An 18864-nucleotide genomic window follows, 5' to 3' on the forward strand; every position below is an offset into this window, starting at 1 on the left:
CCTTGCCAAAAGCACTTCAAAGATTAAGTGTAATCTCTTTAATACAGTCAGATTAAGCGTAATACCTTTTATACAGTCACAATACGCGTAAACTTTTTAAATACAGTCAGATTACGCTGAGTGACTGGCCCCTCACTTTAGAGGTGTCAGTTGAGTATCTACAGACCGAGTAGCGTCAATGGACCAAAATGATGTCATCAGGTTTCCGCTGATTGGCGATAGGTGGCGGTATTTTTAACGATCAGATGGCTCAATTTGTTCATAGAACCATAGTGCCCCTATAGCCAATAAGGGGAAAAATTATGCGTTTTCTATTTCTTCCCCTCCCACCAAAAATAGGACTTTGACGTCATTTTTGGCCTATTGACCCTACTCGGTCTATAGGTACTCTAGAAAACAATAGTTCCTATTAAAAAATGTTTTTCATACCACAAATAAAAATAGCGATGCACCTCTAAGATACCAGGGATGGTTTTAATTTTAGAAGTAGGAATGGAGAACAGAGTAATGTAGGCGCGCGTCTAAGTCCCGGACCCCCTTCCTCGGGACAAGGGGGTATAAAAGAAGAGGCGGGTCATAGCGATAGAGGTAAAAAGGAATTACGTATTTTTCGCCGTCATCAAAACGTAGTTTAAGTGAGCCAATAAGATAATTTAAACTTTTCGTTACTCGTTGGAGGGAGGGAATCTATACTGGGTGGTCTATGAGTCGGACTGAAGTAAATACTAACCGTTCTCCATTTCTACTTCTAAAATTAAATCTATCCCTGAAGATACCTATTTCATTTTGTAATATTAACGTCCTATCTTCTATTTACCTACATGCGCATACGTAATTAACATCTACAAAGAACAGATACTACGAGTCAGTCTGCTCTAGAGTTCAATATATTGTATGTTTCATTGTCTCTTTAAATTGGAAAAGAGCTCGTGCGGGTACGCGGAGCAAAGTTGGGGAGGTGGAAGAGGCCGGGCGGTGGGGGGGGGGGCTTTAGAGGGAGATCCGTCAATACTGTGAAAATTGTAGCCTAGGGACGAAAGAAAAGGTAGACTATAGTGTCAGTAGGTGGGATGGTAGCGCTACTTGCTATATTTGGAGGAAAGAAACCGTGAACCCCTTCTCTTGTCTGAGGTTCAAGGGAAGGTACGGTGGTGGGTGCAAGGGGGAGGTGAGTAGCGGAACGGGAGGAAGGTGGTCGGGTGGAATGTTTGTTGGTGGGTAGGGCGCCTCGAATAACGGACTGAACGCTTTGTTACCATCCCTAAAGATTTAACAATACCTGACAACTGAGAATTAATATTACAACTTCAGATTCTTAAAATTGCCTGCGGAATTCGAATGGTACGTGGTTATTTAGCATGGGCCGAATTGAACTCTTATCTCAGACCACTTGGAAAAATTTCTCATGTATAGAAGCATCTCAGAAGCCTTAGTGTGACCAGGAGTTCATAATAGCCCGAAGTACGAAACTGGTTAAAAAGCCCGTAACAACAAAGTTTCGCCGTAAAGCTCAGCGGATTCATATACCGCTTAACTCCCAAAGAAATAGTTACCCCATTTTTTAGCGCCCACGCGCATTAACTTACACACATCCGGTTTAGCACTATTTTTATCTTGTGATTTTGGGAACGAAAATGGCTCACGTCTGCTTCTGTCGGAACGGTGTAAATTAAGCCTTGGCTAAGAAGTTGGCTTTTAGTCGGGGTTTCTAGTTTTCTACAAAACATTTAAACGATCGTCATTATTGTTTTCTTGTGATATGTGTGAGTGAGAATTCCGTGGTTAAAGGAATAGCGACGTGATTTAAAAATGATCTCAAATCTAAAGAAAACCTTACTTCTTTGAGAGTTTCAACTCTTCTGATTCCAAAAATATGCTTGAATAATATTTAATTATGAGGGAAAACACAGAAAAAACACTTTGAAAACTTGAAATTTGGGGGACAAAGGCAAATTTGCGGAGATGATTTTTGGCGGGTTTTTCTCCTTGATACGTCACTCACGGCATCTCGCGGAAAAGCCAAGCGCGAGACTCCCGAGTCTACTAATGCTTCGCGCGCGCGAATCTGAATAAATTAGGCTTAACGCGGCGCGGCGACACTAACAGGCGCGTCACGTGAGCCTCATCTAGAGTGAAAATTTCTCCTTACTACGTCATCAAACGAAAGAAAATCTCAACTAGGCCTTTTCCAAACACAAAACTTTGATTGCAATTTAATAAATTGCTACGAAACCAAATAAAAAAGTAAACATATCATAATAAAATAGATTTTTCAAGGATTTTTTTCGCATTTTAAGTATGAGGATGACGAAAATTATGTCACTAACACTTTAAATTAAAACGGTTTGGACATATTTATTTCCTGTATCTTTAATATAAGAATTGCAACGTGTTTCTACGTCCACCATATCGCCATTTTTCTTTTCGACGGAGGTCCCAGCCAACGGAAGTTTTGGAACGAAAACCAAGGAGCATAGACACCATTACGATATACTGTAGGGTTGTATGTCCATAAACAGGCTAATCCATTCTATGCGCAACGACAGAATCTTGTTGTTAGCGATTTTTACCATTAGCTCTATGGCCAGTTTCATACTTCTCCCCCGAAGGGGGGTTATTATGAACTCCTGGTGTGACCCATAGAGCCAAAACGGTACCAAACATGGTCGCCCACTGAAAAACTAAGGTCGTGACGTTTACCTTGGCACTGACGTCACAACTGAGATAGCTTTGTTATGTATAGAGTAATGGCACCTACTTGCCTTTGACTGTATTAAGCTCTATGGGTAGTTAACATGGAGTGCCACTACTCTATAATTTCCCATTTTATTTAGAGCACAATTTTATCGTTATTGGGCCTGATAGCAACTTCTTAACGTTAGCAGACAGAAAGACGACAAACCTTTAAACAATTTTTTGTAGGAAATGTATAGGCCTATAGTTGACGAACGAAATCATTGGAATATGATACTCCAAACTCCAATACTATCCCTATTATAGATAAAGTCAGGGATAGATTTAATTTTAGAAGTAGGAATGGAGAACGGTTAGTTCAGTCCGACTCACAGCCCAGTATAGAGCCCCTCCCTCCAACAAGTAACGAAAATTTTAAATTATCATCTTGGCTCACATAAACTACGTTTTGATGACGTTGTTGACGGGGACGACGAAAAATACGTAACTTCTTTTTACCTCTGTCGCTATGACCCGCCTCTTGGAAGGGGGTCCGGGACTTTGACGCGCGTCCACATTACTCTGTTCTCCATTCCTAGTTCTAAAATTAAATCTATCCCTGGTCAAACGAAAAGCCTCCCTATAAATAGTTTTTACTAGGTGATGTTATGTAACCAGACCTAGCTTTGCACTACTGGTCAAACGAAGTAACAGAACAATAAATGAAATAAGTTAAATCGTAGGTGAAAAGGCAAATCGAGCGATTTTATAGATTCTTCTACTAATTATAAGACCAATTTGCATTGTGCGAACTATTTTTGATAGCTTTGAAAAATGTATTACTATTTTTGATATTTCTTTTATTATTATAACGGGTTGATGGTATTTTTTGGGTTTTTCTGATATACTAGTAGAGGACATTTTTCATTATAATGGTTTTGGAATTTTGGAGGGAATTTTTTTTTCTATACATCGGTGGGCCTATATCTTCGGGCGCAAGCACGTGCACTACGGACATTTTGATTGTAAATCGGCGAGTAATAATTTGTATCGGAATTTCACAAAAAAATGAACATTAAAATAGCCGTTTTATTGTTTTATAAGTTCTTTGAAATTTTATTCAATTAAGCATATTTATTGCTAGAACCTCAGGCAAAAGTTAGAACATGCATAGTGAAACATCCAGGAAATAGATCCGAGTGATTTTAAAATTCAAATTATTTTAATGGATAATTTGAAAAAAGCACCTCCGTCCAATCGCGTAACGCCATGCCTTCTTGTTAACAAAATTCCCGTGGCACGCTCTATGAATGTTTCAGGGGGGACTAGTGTCATTATGTTTTAAAAACTCGTTTATTTCGGGTTTCTTTGTTTTTTCTTCTTGCCACTCTCTTTCGACATTTACTTCATAATTGAGGGATTCTAACTTGGTTAACACGATGCTTCTACCAAGAAGTTATATCTAGTTTATTAGGGAGAAGATATAAGATGCCTAAGTATTCGCGCGTCATAGTCCCAGTCCCCCTTTCAAAATACAAGGAAGGCCGGCTATTTCGCCTCTCCTCAGTCGGAAAATAAGTCGTCATTCGCGTCGCACTGACGTTAGTTTTCAAGAACCAATGAGATGCTGGTTGTAATTTAGAGGCGGGGATTAACTCCGGACCTACGTTTGGACTGGAGATAAAGCTGGAAATATGGCCAATTTGTACCTGTGATAGAAACACCCATAATACTCAAATAATTCTCGGTTAATTTTACTAAATCAGTCTACTTTTTGTATTCTGCAGGCTTCTTTCTCTCTAAAGAAAGATTCAACCATTCTATAGCACCATCCAAAAGTTTATAAGATATGCTCCATAAGTATGACATTAACTCTACTTCGTAATGCTAGAGACTTACAGCTCGAGCTAGTTTGAGAACGACGGTAGCGAGTATTGACTGTCACTCGGATTTGAAGTCCATCTTCCTATTTATTGTGTACTAAGCCTTTGACAGCGTCTCACCAGGCGTCGCTTTACCCTGAATCTATGACCTACGTCACTCACTTCGTGACAAGCCCCTCAGTAACCAGTGACAAACGTATGGTGAACATATCTTATGACCTACGATAGCACATTTTGACTGATGTTATGATGCCTATAGTATTGAGGCTAAGGTAATTTCTGCGAAAAGAGCAAACGCCTGGCTTCTTCTGCTTAAAAGAGCAGAGAATAAACATCTGTAGTTGAAATAAAATTTTTGTAGTCAATGTCTAATCCATTCTATATGTTTTCCCACCTTTGAGATACCTGAACTGCGACTAGTATTAATTATTTCTCTAAATATAACGTATCCAATGCGAATCGTTCGCATAAAAGAACATCCACAAGCACAAACTGCACACAATGAGATAGAATATATGTATTAAACCTAGAGTCTCAACGTGAGATCTCCATATCGACGTTTCGCGATACACTTTTTGTCGAGCAAGAATCTTTATCAATTACGGGTGGTGCCACCTATTAATCACTCGAACAACTTTTTTATTACCGTCTGCTGCTATAATCTGTGTAACAAGCTGTCAAGATACTTTTTTAAACGTGTTAAATAAAATACGCAAGTTAAATAATAAAACTCTAGTCCTTTTTAATCTAATAAATAGATGATATAAAAAATCATAACGATGTTTCTGATTGCAAAAAGTTGTAATTAGTTCCGCTAGAGGCTCACAGATGGCGCTGTCATGTTTTGATAAACGTGCTTGATAAAACAATGTGTTTCGCGGTAAGCCGATTTGAATTGTAACTCTAGGTTTAATACATATATTCTATCTCATTGGCTGCACAACGAGTTGTCCGGGCTCATGCCACTGATGTGGCGCTATCTAGCGCTTCGTAAAGCAGGTATTTCTGATATCAAGGGATCGGCCATTCAGAAATAAAACGTGCAGTTTTTTTCCAAGTCCCATGATTTGTGTTTTTTGATATTTTAGTAAAGAATTATTGGGGTTAAAAAAATTTGGATGTTTAGATTTTTTTATTTTATTTTGTAATATTTCCGGATACTTTTATGGGATTTTTTTTTAAAAATTTTATACTAATGATGATAAGTATAAATGCTTAGACGTAAAAGTAAACAACATCAAAGAATTCTGGATAAAGCACAATTTGGTAGGTGGCAGTTACTAATATGCGGGCAGAATATGTGGCCATACCTAGCAAATGATAAAATTTATAAAATATTTAAATTCAAAAGCGATAACTAACTTAACCCGATAGACATTGCGCTTTATAAACATTCCATAGTTAAACGACTCAATTAGTGCACTTAAACTGTGTAAACAAAGTAGTAGATAGTATAGTAAAAATTTTGCTGAGTTATCTCATAGTCCACGTTATCTCGAAAGGATGTTTCCGTAACTTATCTGACCGCCATTATCCAAGATTAAAATTATTTTTTAATGAGCATCAAACACTTAAAGAAGAGAAGATTAATTTAAGGTGGAATTCATAAACGTCGGACGCAACGCAATTTAGTACAGGCGAAGGCAGGGCGTCGTGCGCTAAAGGCAGGATGTTTGGCATTGTTTGCGCACGACGCCCTGCCTTCGCCTGTACTAAATTGCGTTGCGTCCGACGTTTATGAATTCCGCCTTAACTTCTCTACTATAGAGTGCTGTCAGTTGTGACGTCAGATCCAAGGTTAAACGTCACGAGTCTGCCTTAGCAATGGGCGGCCATGACAGTTACCGTTTTTTTCTTTATGGGAAAACAGCATGGGTGACGTCACACCAGCGCCTGCTGACAGCACTCTATTCCCAATTTCTAAAAACATCGTTGATGGATAGTTCAGCGGATTTTGTTGGTAGTACAGCATTTTATGAAATGACCGGCCCCTCGTACGGAGGAGGGTTGTATGTCCCTGTACAAAAAGGGGTGAGGGAGGGAAGACATTTACATATCTCGGTCTGAGGAAAATGGCGTAGAGAGGCTGTGTTGTGCGTGCGTCAGGATAGCGGTTTCCAAAAACATGACGAAGAACCCTTAGTCGCTTCCATAAATACAGCAGCAGCATTTGCATTTTGGAAAGTGATGGGAAATGTTCAATCTCGGAATTGAAAAATGTCAGTTCCATCATGTAGTCATTCCAGAGAAAGTTTGGTCAACTGGCATGGAATATCAGTCGCCAAACAACGCTGGAAGATCCTGGCCAAGGTACGATCTAGGGACACCGCCGAGGCTACTATCCTAATTTTTCCCAGGGATTGAATGAAAGAAGAAAAATTTGGAAAGCTGCTAATGGCATTCATTTTAATAGAGATGATTAAAGTGCAGTAGCTAGGTTTCAAGCGCATACTGAAATGTGCAATAGTCTAGCGAGTACCAAAATAGTATGCAAGTCAGAGCGTGTATGCTATGTTTGTTTGCATGTAAATTAGGTGATTTTGGGGTAATGTAAGTGTAGTGTGGTGCATGTTTTAGTGTCAATCCAGGGTTAGTGCGTTTTAGTGCGTGTTCGAATGTGCAGTATATTTTAAAGTGCAAATTCATTTTACTATAGTGCAACATAATTAATCCTGGATGCTTTTTTAGCAACTCCTATAATACTCTTTTGATAGTACATGCTATGTTAAATTGAGTGTAAATTTAGTGTGCAAGTGCGTTTTACACTGTTGTTAAAGTGCCAGCGTGTTTTCAAGTGTAAATTTTCGAGTGGCAATGTGACTCAAAATTTTGGGTATGCTAGTGTATGCTATTTCTAAGAAGTGTAAATTCATGGTACTGTAGAGGTGCGTTCTAAAAAGTGTAAATTCATGGTACTGTAGATGTGCGTTCTAAAAAGTGTAAATTCATGGTACTGTAGAGGTGCGTTCTAAAAAGTGTAAATTCATGGTACTGTAGAGGGGAATCCTAAAAAAACAGTGTATAGTTCAGGTGCTATAGTGCAAGAAAAACAGCAAATTTTAGGTGCTATAGTGTAAAAGAAAACAAATTGCTATAGTGCAAGCGAACAACAAATTGCAGGTACTATAACGCAAGCCAAAAACAGGAAATTTTAGGTGCTAAAGGTTAAGCGAAAAACAAATTGTAGGTGCTATAATGCAAGCCAAAAACGGGAAATGTAAGGTGCTAAAGTGCAAGCGAAAAACAAATATCAGGTGCTATAGTGCAAGCCAAAAGCAGGAAATATTAGGTGCTAAAGTGCAAGCGAAAAACAAATTGCAGGTGCTCTAATGCAAGCCAAAAACAAATTGCGGGTGCTATAATGCAAACCAAAGACAGGAAATATTAGGTGCTAAAGTGCAAGCGAAAAAACAAATTGCAGGTGCTCTAATATTAGGCAAGCCAAAAACAAATTGCGGGTGCTATAATGCAAACCAAAGACAGGAAATATTAGATGCTAAAGTGCAAGCGAAAAACAAATTGCAGGTGCTATAATGCAAGCCAACAACAAATTGCAGGTGCTATAGTGTAAACTGCATACAACAAATTGGAGGTGCTTTAGCGAAAGCGGAAAACAAATTACAAGTGCTTTAGCAAAGGCGGAAAACAATTTGCAGGTGCTATAGTGCAAACTGAAAACAACAAATTTCAGGTGCTTTAGCGAAAGCGGAAAACAAATAGCAGGTGCTGTAGTGCAAACTAAAAACAACAAATTCCAGGTGCTCTAGCGACAGCGGAAAACAAATTGCAGGTGCTGTAGTGCAAACTAAAAACAACAAATTCCAGGTGCTCTAGCGAAAGCGGAAAACAAATTGCAAATGCTTTAGCGAGAGCGGAAAACAAATTGCAAATGCTTTAGCGAGAGCGGAAAACAAATTGCAAATGCTTTAGCGAAAGCGGAAAACAAATTGCAAATGCTTTAGCGAAAGCGGAAAACAAATTGCAACTGCTTATAGCGAAAGTGGAAAACAAATTTCAGGTGCTATAGTGCAAGCGAAAAACAGTAAATTACAGGTCCTATATTGCAAGCGGAAAACAATAAATTCCAGGAGCTATATTGCAAGCGGAAAAACAGTAAATTCCAGGTGCTATATTGTAAGCAGAAAAACATTAAATTCCAGGTGCTATAGTTCAAGCTAAAGGGCTTATATCGCGTGCTAAATGGAGTGTTAATTCTGAGTGTTGATATATCGCGAACTTGTTCCCGTCCAACTGTTGCTATATTCCATGGTTTTCTAGTGTATAGTTAGGTAAGGTGTCAAGGTTACAATGCACAATGTACTGATAGGGAATACTCCTTTTAGAGCGGTGTTACTAGGCCCTATATTTTAACATTTTGTTGAACATTATTTCAGGCTCTTAAAAAAAGCCGTCTACATCATTTGGAAGAAGCGACACCCGGCTCACTGCGCTCGTTCTCAACATTTGGCCTACTCAGGATGATTGCCTTGCACAGCATAGATCTAGATGAAAATAAAGGAAGTTGGTTCGAGTGTTTTTACACCGAATATCCCAATTTTCGACTATGGCTCAGGTAAGCGGATCTAGAAACAGGGTTCGTAGAAACAACTAAATAGTTGACAAAAAAATCAGGGAAAACTCAATAAAATTTAAGTGAAAACAGGAAATTTGTGGGCTTTGATTAAGTTTGATTTGAAGGGGTTTCTTCAACTATATAAAAACCATTCCCGTTTTTATTATTCGTAACTCCATATATGGGGAAAAACCTGGGAAAACTCAAGGAAACATATTGGGAAATACCCTGGGTAAACTCAAAGAAATATATTGGGAAATACCCTGGGTAAAGTCAAGGAAATATATTGGGAAAAACCTTGAAAACCTAAGGAAATATAAGGGTGAAAAAAACCTTGAAAACTTAAGAAAATATATGGGGAAAAAACCTTGAAAACTTAAGGAAATATAAGGGTGAAAAAAACCTTGAAAACTTAAGGAAATATAAGGGTGAAAAAAACCTTTAAAACTTAAGGAAATATATGGGGAAAAAACCTGGAAACCTTAAGGAAATATGTGGGGAAAAAACCTTGAAAACTAAGGAAATAAAAGGGTGAAAAAAACCTTGAAAACTTAAGGAAATATATGGGGAAAAAACCTGGAAAACTTAAGGAAATATAAGGGTGAAAAAACCCTTGAAAGCTTAAGGAAATATAAGGGTGAAAAAACCTTGAAAACTTAAGGAAATATATGGGGAAAAAACCTGGAAAACTTAAGGAAATATAAGGGTGAAAAAACCCTTGAAAGCTTAAGGAAATATAAGGGTGAAAAAACCTTGAAAACTTAAGGAAATATATGGGGAAAAAACCTGGAAAACTTAAGGAAATATATGGGGAAAAAACCTGGAAAACTTAAGGAAATATAAGGGGAAAAAACCTGGAAAACGTAAGGAAATATGTGGGGAAAAACCTGGAAAACGTAAGGAAATATGTGGGAAAAAAAACCTGGAAAACGTAAGGAAATATAAGGGGAAAAACCTGGAAAACGTAAGGAAATATGTGGCGAAAAAAAACCTGGAAAACGTAAGGAAATATGTGGGGAAAAAAACTGGAAAACGTAAGGAAATATGTGGCGAAAAAAAACCTGGAAAACGTAAGGAAATATGTGGCGAAAAAAAAACCTGGAAAACGTAAGGAAATATGTGGGGAAAAAAACCTGGAAAACGTAAGGAAATATGTGGGAAAAAAAACCTGGAAAACGTAGGGAAATGTGTCGGAAAAAAACCTGGAAAACGTAAGGAAATATGTGGGAAAAAAAACCTGGAAAACGTAAGGAAATATGTGGCGAAAAAAACCTGGAAAACTTTAGGAAATATATGGCAGAAAAATATTCAGCGCCACTGGCGGAGGGTCTGTAAACTACTCTCATAGAGACAAGGTAACTCTTACGAAGGTTCGCAGAATCAGCACCAGGAGGCTTGAGCGCGGCGCCATCTGACGGTGATTTTGCGAACCTTCGTAAGTAACCCAGCCTCTATGGGAGTAGTTTCCAGACCCTCCGCCAGTGGCGCTGAATAGGAATAAGGCCAATTGGACAATTAATAGACTCAACCAAGAAATAAACAAGTTGGCCTAATTGGTCTAGTCTCCATCTAAGGGATAGGATCACGTGACTAATGAAGTTGACTGTAGTACCATCTATCGTTGAGCGACGACAATAAATCTCTTAATTTTTCTGATTGGTTTAGAGTCTGACTCTCGGGGGTAAAACGGGTTCTGCGCATGGCAAAATCAATTAAGCCAATCAGGTTATCCCTTTCTCGTCTCAAAACCCGAGCTCGAGATCTGAGCCTTGGGTCTATTCATAGCCCACTCGATCACGCGCATGAGAGTATAATGTTTGATTGTTTATTTCGTTTCAGATTTTTATCAAATAGAATAACGATAGAGGATCTAAAAGGTTTTGACAACACTGGAAATATTTGTACGTACGCGAGGCCTTGTTTCCGCTTTTCTAACCATTTTAGCTTTGCCGAATCCCTAGCAATCCCTACCCGAGTATCTTAATTCGAATCCCTAGTTCCCTTAATCTAAATTGGAATTATCTAACTGGCGCCATTTTGGTGGTTTGGGTTTTCTCACGCTTTCCTTCAGGTATTTGGCCTTCGGAAGAGGTATTGGGTTACTACTGCCTGAAAAATAAAGAAATGTTTTGGTGAGCTTTCGCTTTCTAAACCCATTACGCGATTGCCGCTATTGCCTTTTTCCCTTTTTAAAATAATTAAGTTACGTGAGAATTTGATCTTTTAATTAGTTCTTACATTTTTTAAAAAGGACCTATATTCTAAATTTTAAGATAATTTCAGTTAAGTTTTATTTTATGTTCCGTTATACTGACTACAGTTAGAGTAAATCTCGGCTTCTGTGGCGCCCGTACACAAATTTTACCTTGCCAAAGGCATTAGCCAATCAGAGTCATCCATTTACTCCGCCCCTCGACTGTGGGAGCATCTAGTGGCGCTTGTTTAAATCAAACCACAGTTTAGACTTGCTTTAAAGCAAATGTCGGCTTCCGTGGAGCCCATAACATGCTGGCTTATCTTCTACATACAAATTTTACCTTGCCAAAGGCAGGAACCAATCAGAACTCATCCATTAGGGCTGAACTTAGCGGGCCAGTTAACTCCAACCCTTGACTGGGGGAGCATCTAGTGGCATTTGTTTAAACTAAACCACAGTCAAGACTTGCTTTAAAGCAAATGTCAGCTTCTGTGGAGCCCATAACATGCTGGCTAATTAGCTTCCACACAAAAATTGCCTTGCCAAAGGCAGGAGCCAATCAGAACCCGTCCATGAGGGCGGAGCTAAAACTAGCCTTTGCTAAGCTTAGCGAGTTAGTCAACTCCACCCCTCGATTATGGGAACATCTAGTGGCATTTGATTAATGCATAAGTTTATAAGATATGTTCCATAAGTATGACACTATCTATACTTCGTAATGCTAGGGACTTAACAGCTCGATCTAGTTCGAAAACGACTAGCCAGAATTGAAGTCCTACACTCGGTGGTTAATTTTGCAGGACTTGCATCTTCCTATTTAGTCTGCACTACTAAGCCTTTGGCAGCGCCTGACCAGGCGTCTCTTTACCTCGAGTCTATGACCTCACTCCGCACTTCATGACAAATGCTCAGTACCCAGTGACAAACTTATGGATGAACATATCTTTTGAACTTACGCTCAAACTAAACCACAGCCGACACCGAGACTTCCTTTAAAGCAAGTCTCGGCTGGGGTCTAGTTTAAATACGGGCCACTAGATGTCACCACAGTCAAGGGGTGGAGTTGACCGGTCCTAAAATTTTATTGGCTATTCATTGCTAAGACTCCCAGACTATTATAGTAAGTTTAGGACTCACAACTGCCAAACGATTCCTGGTTGGAAAAAACTCGGTTAGTTGTTAAGTCCAAAGATCTCGGTTAAGTGGCTGGCTTTCTCTTTTTGCTGTACTTTTCTCATAAGTCCGGTCTGGGACGGACAAGAAGTGAATAATCTTAGGTTTAATTCTAAAGGAGTAAAATTAACGGAACATAAAATACAAACTTATATTGGCATACGGATCACATTGCTCGTTAAATTTATCAAATCATGCTTTGAAAGTATTTAGGCGAAGTACTATTTATTTTTTTTTGGTCAATAATTTGCGCTTATTAATGAATTTTTAAAAGTGACGTAATATTTCTTAACGTTGAACAGGGGCAAAAGCGTTTGCGAGTTAGGCGGGGGAATGACTTGCCTCAGTGGTTTGGCGGTAAGCCCCTTCACATCAACCTCTAACTGTATTTACCTCCATCTCTTGGTTGTTTTACGTATTTAATTAGCCTTATTCCTGATCAACGCCACTGAGGCGTAGCGGCGACTTTTGGAACTATAATAATACGGTAGCCAATTACAGGTGGCGCTGGAGTCGATGTATTCTGATGGAGATCTGTTATTTTCTATGTTTTGATTTATCTCCATCAGAGTCCATCGACTCCAGGGCCACCTCTAATTGGCTACCGTATTATTATAGTTCCAAAAGTCGCCGCTACGCCTCGGTGGCGTTGATCAGGAATAAGGCCAATTTCTTGTAAAATTATATTTACCCTAAGCACGTACGTTTTATATAATCTTGATTGTGAATAAGTATTTTTGTGCACTCTCGAAGTATTGTTGCGTATTACTCGCATGTTTTACCGTAACATCGTTTAATTTTGTCGACTACCTAACCTTTTGTGTCCTGATTTATTTTATTGAAGCTTTAATTGACTAACATTAATTGTAATTAAGTATCGTGAAAATTTGTTAATTAATTTCTATTAGAATTTTAGCAGACGACGTATAGTTTCCGGTGAAACGAGCATTAGTTTATCAAATTAGATTGATTATTATAGTATTATCAAAATTAACAGTAATTGCACCTAAAATAGTCGTTATAACTTTTCCACGCGCATTTCGTTGGACGATTTTGAGTCAAAAATGTGCTATTTCCAAAAGTATATAGATATAAAACCAAAAAGTACACTTCATTGAAAGTTGCTCGCACCACGTAATGTGAGTAGCCCTAACTCCTTTTTCACAGAATAGTGTCAAACCCCCTCTGAGTATGATTACCTTAATGACCGTCGCGCAGGGAACTAGCCGTGAATAAAGCTATCTCACTTGTGACGTCACTGCCTAGGTAAAACGTCAGCTTAGCTTTAGCAGTGGGCGGCCATGTTTGGTACCGCTTTGGTTAATTGTATGGACAAATTTCATGGGTAACGTTAAATTATCTCGGGTTTGGATAATTGTACCAATTTCTACGACGACATTATTATTCGAGGAATAGATAATAAACAGCACGATGACGTGTTAGAAGCGCTACTTCAACGAGCAAGAGCCGCTAATTTCAAATTATATAAGAAAAAGAGAGTTATCTCTACTCCAGACTCAAGTTCTGGTCTTCGTATGAAGGCGTGGGTTCGAATCCCACTTCTGACACCATGTAATATTCTTTATTTATTTAGTTAGAATATCAAACTTGCTGAACCGTATTTAGTTGGTTAAATAATTGTGCATTGTCCTTTAATGTTAAGATAAACTTTAATCTTATTCGGCATACATTTAGACTTCGACTAGGCGTCGATCATAACAAAACAATACTGGTGAATGCGCGTTGTGTCGAGTCACGGGGACCCAACTGGATAAGCTTACAACGCCATCTGGCCATATTATAGTACACTAAAGTAACATATATATCAACACTAAGGCTTCTGATATAGCTCAATAGGCTCTTAAAAGTGGCAGATGCTAGCTCTAGTACTACCAAACATTAAAGGGACTGTAAAGAAGGCATCGGCGGGCGGGTAAAAATTATTTGAAATACGTCAGAGGCACGTGACCAAGGGGAGCCGTGGTTCAAAGAAACTTAGTTCGTTTTATTTCGAAAACTACCACTTCATGGAATTGGCGCTGCAATCTCGCGAAAAACAAGGACTAGATGTTAACTAGTTCCACTCCACGAGGAGCCTTTGTATCTTGGCATCACGTGATGTCTGTGACGTATTTCAAATAATTTTTTTACCCACCCGCCGATGCCTTCTTTGCAGTCCCTTTAACGTTTGGATCGCCAGCATAATGTACTACTTTCAGTAAACCTATGACGTCAAGAAGCTCTTCCCTGATTGGTTAGTTCATGTAGGCGGTTGATCTGAGGCTAGTTTGCTTATTTCAGTTTACATGTCGTCTACAGCCATGGCAGGGGATTGTTAATGATGTGTACTTTTTCTTTTTATATCTATACACTTTTGGTCATTTAAGGCTCGAAGTACAATTTTCATGAAACAAATTGTGCATTACAAAACCAATAGATCAAATTTGGATCCAAAATTGGTCAAATTTGATCAAAAACTTTGGTGATCAAGTTTTATATTGTCCAGCCAGCCATATTACTCTTTCTCCTCAAATTGATGTAAAGTAGTATTATTTGTCGTAAAATTCTTGTGGTCTTATACTTTATGGAGTATGACTGTTAATTTCGTTACGAAGACCTAAAAATGGAGGTGGTACGCTACCTTTTTCCCACAGGTTGCGGCAGCGGCTGACGCCAAAGAAATTTTCTTAACAGATGGCAATATAAAATGTGTTCAGAATGTACAGCTAGCCATAGAACACAATACATCCTGGTTTGGGACGACCGATGTTAAAACCAGGTATTAATAACTTAAGTTTAACTTAAGGAGTAGTTCTTTAACACAATTAATGGAAGGTATGATGGGGGACGGAAATAGGCACAAAGCCCGTGATAAATAAATATCAACAAAAACGGATTTATTTAAGAAGAACGTTGAACGTAGCAAATTCACTACCCATCCTCGCATACTTTATTGAGAAACTTCGTCTGCTTATATTTTGACTCCACCCACAAATTCTGTATATACGGGACTTACGAGGTAACCGCCCCCTTTTCGGAGAGTTGTTCCAAGGAGGATGATATGGAGGGCCGACTTAGTATAAATTTAGGAAATTGACTGGTAGCCCTGCTTACGCTAGTGGCCCCTGGTTCATCTGCGGAAAACTAATGTTTTGTCGTCTGCAACATATTCGGTCCGCCATCGCGATTCGCCAAAAAAAATATCCCCCTACCTCACCCCCCCCGCCAAACCAATAGTTTTCCGTAAATGAACCAGGTGTCAGCAGGATCGAGCTCCAAAAATCACTTAACACCCCCAAAGGCTAAGTCGGCCCTCCATATCATCCTCCTTGGTTGTTCTGCCAAGGCTAGGGAGCGCGTTCGACGACAGGGAATGTCAGCCACTAACTAAAGGCCGCCGACAGGTTATGGCAGCGCCCACAGAAATACCTCTCGTAAATCCCGTATAGCTAATTAGCTACTTCTAGAGATCGAATTTGTGGGTGGAGTCAAAATATAAGCAGACGAAGTTTCTCAATAAAGTATGAGAGGATGGTACTAAAGGCTATAAGCTACGATCCGACGTTCTTAGTACATAAATCCGTTTTTGATATCAATAATGCCCTTTAGTCTTTCTGAATAATATAGATGTTCCAGAGATTTTCGATATGTTCTGCACTTAAAGGAAAGGTTTGGGTAACATAACATTATACCCTAAAAAAAACGGCCTTTTTCTAAATATAAAAGGAATTAAATATTAAAAAAAAGTAAATAAATTATCTCTTATTACAAAATCATAATAAGCGTTTAATTAGTCTTAAAAACGAGGACGCCATTGGTTTAGTGGCGTCTGCTAAATCGAACCTCTTACCCCTACCTTAACTCTCTCAGTCTGTGAGAATTCAACCTATCCGGTAGGGGTAAGAGGTTTGATTTAGCAGACGCCACTAAACCAATGGCGGGTGGCGCACCTCGTTTTAAAGGCTAATTAAATACTAATTATCATATTGTAATAAGAGATCATTTATTTATTTTTAATATTTTTCCATTTATTTTTAAAAAGGGCCGTTCTTTTAAGGTATAATGTTATGTTACCTGAACTTTTCCTTTAAAGCAATTTTATTTGTCGGTGGTTTAGTTTAAACCAATAACGCTAGAAGCTCCCATAGTCGAGGGTTGGAGTTGACGTACTGGTCCACTCAAAGGCTAGTTTTAGTTTTGACCCCGCCCTCGTGAACGAGTTCTGATTGGTTCCTGCCTTTGACAGGGTAAAATTGGTGATTAGAAGATTAGCTAGCGTGTTAGGGGCGCCATTGGAACCGACACTGTTATAATAGGCTATTTCAATGCTTTGCAAGCTTAAAATAGCATTGATGGTGTAGTTGGGAATCTCCCGTCTGCTAGATGGCGCTGTGGTTGTAATAAAAAGGGGCTTATTTTTAAACATGACGAGTATAGGAAGAGCTGTGAAAATGTTTTACGTATTTCCGTCCCTGACTAAGCTCAATAGTTCGCCATTGGTAATTTAAAAATATAGTTTCGAGTGTTATCTGAATCACGATCCCATTTTGAAATAATAGGAAATGACAATATGCCTTATTTTTGCAGACTTCTTCGATGGGATGTTGACGAAGACATGAGTGACCTGAGATCTAGATTTGATATAATATTCTGTGCAGATTGGTAAGTCATCATAATTGCTCCAGAATTAATTACATTAAAGCAGAAGAAAATAGGGGAAGTGGGTAGCCGTAGCCTTGAGCCATACAAGTCGTCCAGTGATTCTCACTTACAATGGTCGATTCCCCTACCACCCTTAAAATTTGAATCTGGCCAATCGGCGCGAAGCATAAAATAGTACCAGATTTCATTGCGAACGCCACCATGTAGCGAACTGTGGAACTAACTTGTGTAGTCTGCTTATATTTCTGCTGTGCTTCAGTTTGAGTTAGGGTTACGTCAGGCAACGGGTTAATGCGGATATTGGTTTAATTAAGGACGAAAATTCGGTTATTTAATAAAATGAATGTCGTTAAGAGTACGCAGTGTGATTTAACGTACAAGGAAACTACCGATAAGAAAACTCAGGCTGTGTTGAAAGGAAAAGTAAGATCTACCCAAACCAATCCCATTGTTAAAAATCAAACTACAACAACTTGGATACAACTTTATTACTTTTAACTCTTCCCTATCACAGTTTAAAACTTCGGACAAGTTAATTTTTTCCCTGGAACTTCGAAATACAATTGTATTTAAAAATAAAGACGTATTTTAAAATAAGTTATGAATTTAGTACTTACCACTCGATTCCAGCCTCTGCCATTCTGCCTGAGTGCCTCACTGCCTCTAGCAGACGCCTCTAGTCACTTGGAAGCCGTAGGACCGTACTGTCCACAGAATTACGTCACTCGTGTGTTAATGCGCGTAAAAATCCTATCTCTCTTCACCCCACGGGGAGGGAAATGGCGCGAAAAATCCGTAAACGGGACGCCTCGCGAAGTTGCCCAAGCTACCCACTTCCCCTATTTTCTTCTGATTAAAGCATACATATACCACATGCCGTGAGTCCATGACCATGATCCCTGTCCTAAAAATAATCTGAAAAAATAGTAGAATTTGACACCACGACTAACAGGATGTGTAGTGGAACTAGGCATTATATCTCTCTCTCGAGTCGCGCATGAGCACGTGAACTTAAAGCAAAGGGCGGGGGTCACGTGGTTCCCCTACAAGTTGACTTTCCTTACGAACCCCTGATTTGGCTTGGCGAAGTATAGTGGGCGGGATTTATAAGTGCACTTATAAATGCGGCCCACAAATGCTTCCTGCCTCTGCCAAGCCAAAACTGGAGTTCGTAAGGAAAGTCAACTTGTAGGGAACCACGTGACCCGCGCTTTGCTTTAATACCGTTTTCCATTGGCTGCTAGCAATCTGCCACCATGGAGCAATATTAAATTAGACATAGGTGCATTTAACGCCATTTTAAAGGTACTTTCGTTCTCAAGCCAAGAAAATTACTCCATAGAAAATGGCAATGGAAAACGGCATTAGTGTAACAAATTTTTCGCTTTCCCACTGTTACCTTGGATGAAAAATAGTTACACTTGGATATATCAGTCGACAAATTTTTGGACCACAAATGGCTTACGCGACCTTCGCGCCGCGTAGTGTGAAAATTTTGAAACTCCCGTAACAAACAAGAAACACGTGTTTAGTTTAGCCAAGGCCTAGGGCTATTTAAACATCAACTTTACTGGTTTCTTTTATTATAGAAGGTAATTATATTTAAAGTATAAAGTCACCTACTATAATAATTAGAAGAATAATAGTTCATCTTTAAAACTTCCATAATCATAAATCACCGCATAAACAAAAGCCACTGAAAA

The 18864-nt window shown here is 38.9% G+C and overlaps 1 protein-coding gene and 1 long non-coding RNA gene across 3 annotated transcripts in view; one reads left to right on the top strand and one right to left on the bottom strand.

Moving 5' to 3' along the window:
* Positions 1-3867: 3867 nt before the first annotated feature.
* On the bottom strand, positions 3868-5038 carry LOC149647028 (uncharacterized). Its single transcript, XR_016371854.1, has 4 exons — positions 4951-5038; positions 4573-4891; positions 4445-4493; positions 3868-4382 (listed from the first exon to the last, which is right to left on the bottom strand). It is a non-coding gene; the product is annotated as an uncharacterized LOC149647028 (long non-coding RNA).
* A 1587-nt stretch (positions 5039-6625) lies between these two features.
* The window catches only part of LOC149647029 (calmodulin-lysine N-methyltransferase-like), a 31286-nt gene continuing 19047 nt past the window's right edge, over positions 6626-18864 (top strand). For both annotated transcript variants that reach the window (XR_016371853.1, XM_089849883.1), the window contains exons 1-7: positions 6626-6866; positions 8951-9129; positions 10969-11030; positions 11201-11261; positions 12802-12856; positions 15154-15278; positions 17087-17161. Coding sequence is in view for 1 of the 2 variants with exons in the window: in XM_089849883.1 (XP_089706009.1) it covers positions 6774-6866; positions 8951-9129; positions 10969-11030; positions 11201-11261; positions 12802-12856; positions 15154-15278; positions 17087-17161 (650 nt within the window). In the remaining variant the exon portion in view is untranslated. The remainder of the gene's footprint in view (positions 6867-8950; positions 9130-10968; positions 11031-11200; positions 11262-12801; positions 12857-15153; positions 15279-17086; positions 17162-18864) is intronic.

Source organism: Phalangium opilio, unplaced genomic scaffold, assembly GCF_054372755.1.
Source record: "Phalangium opilio isolate 3A_F unplaced genomic scaffold, DU_Popi_V2 ptg000089l_1, whole genome shotgun sequence".
Taxonomy (NCBI): Eukaryota; Metazoa; Arthropoda; class Arachnida; order Opiliones; family Phalangiidae; genus Phalangium; species Phalangium opilio.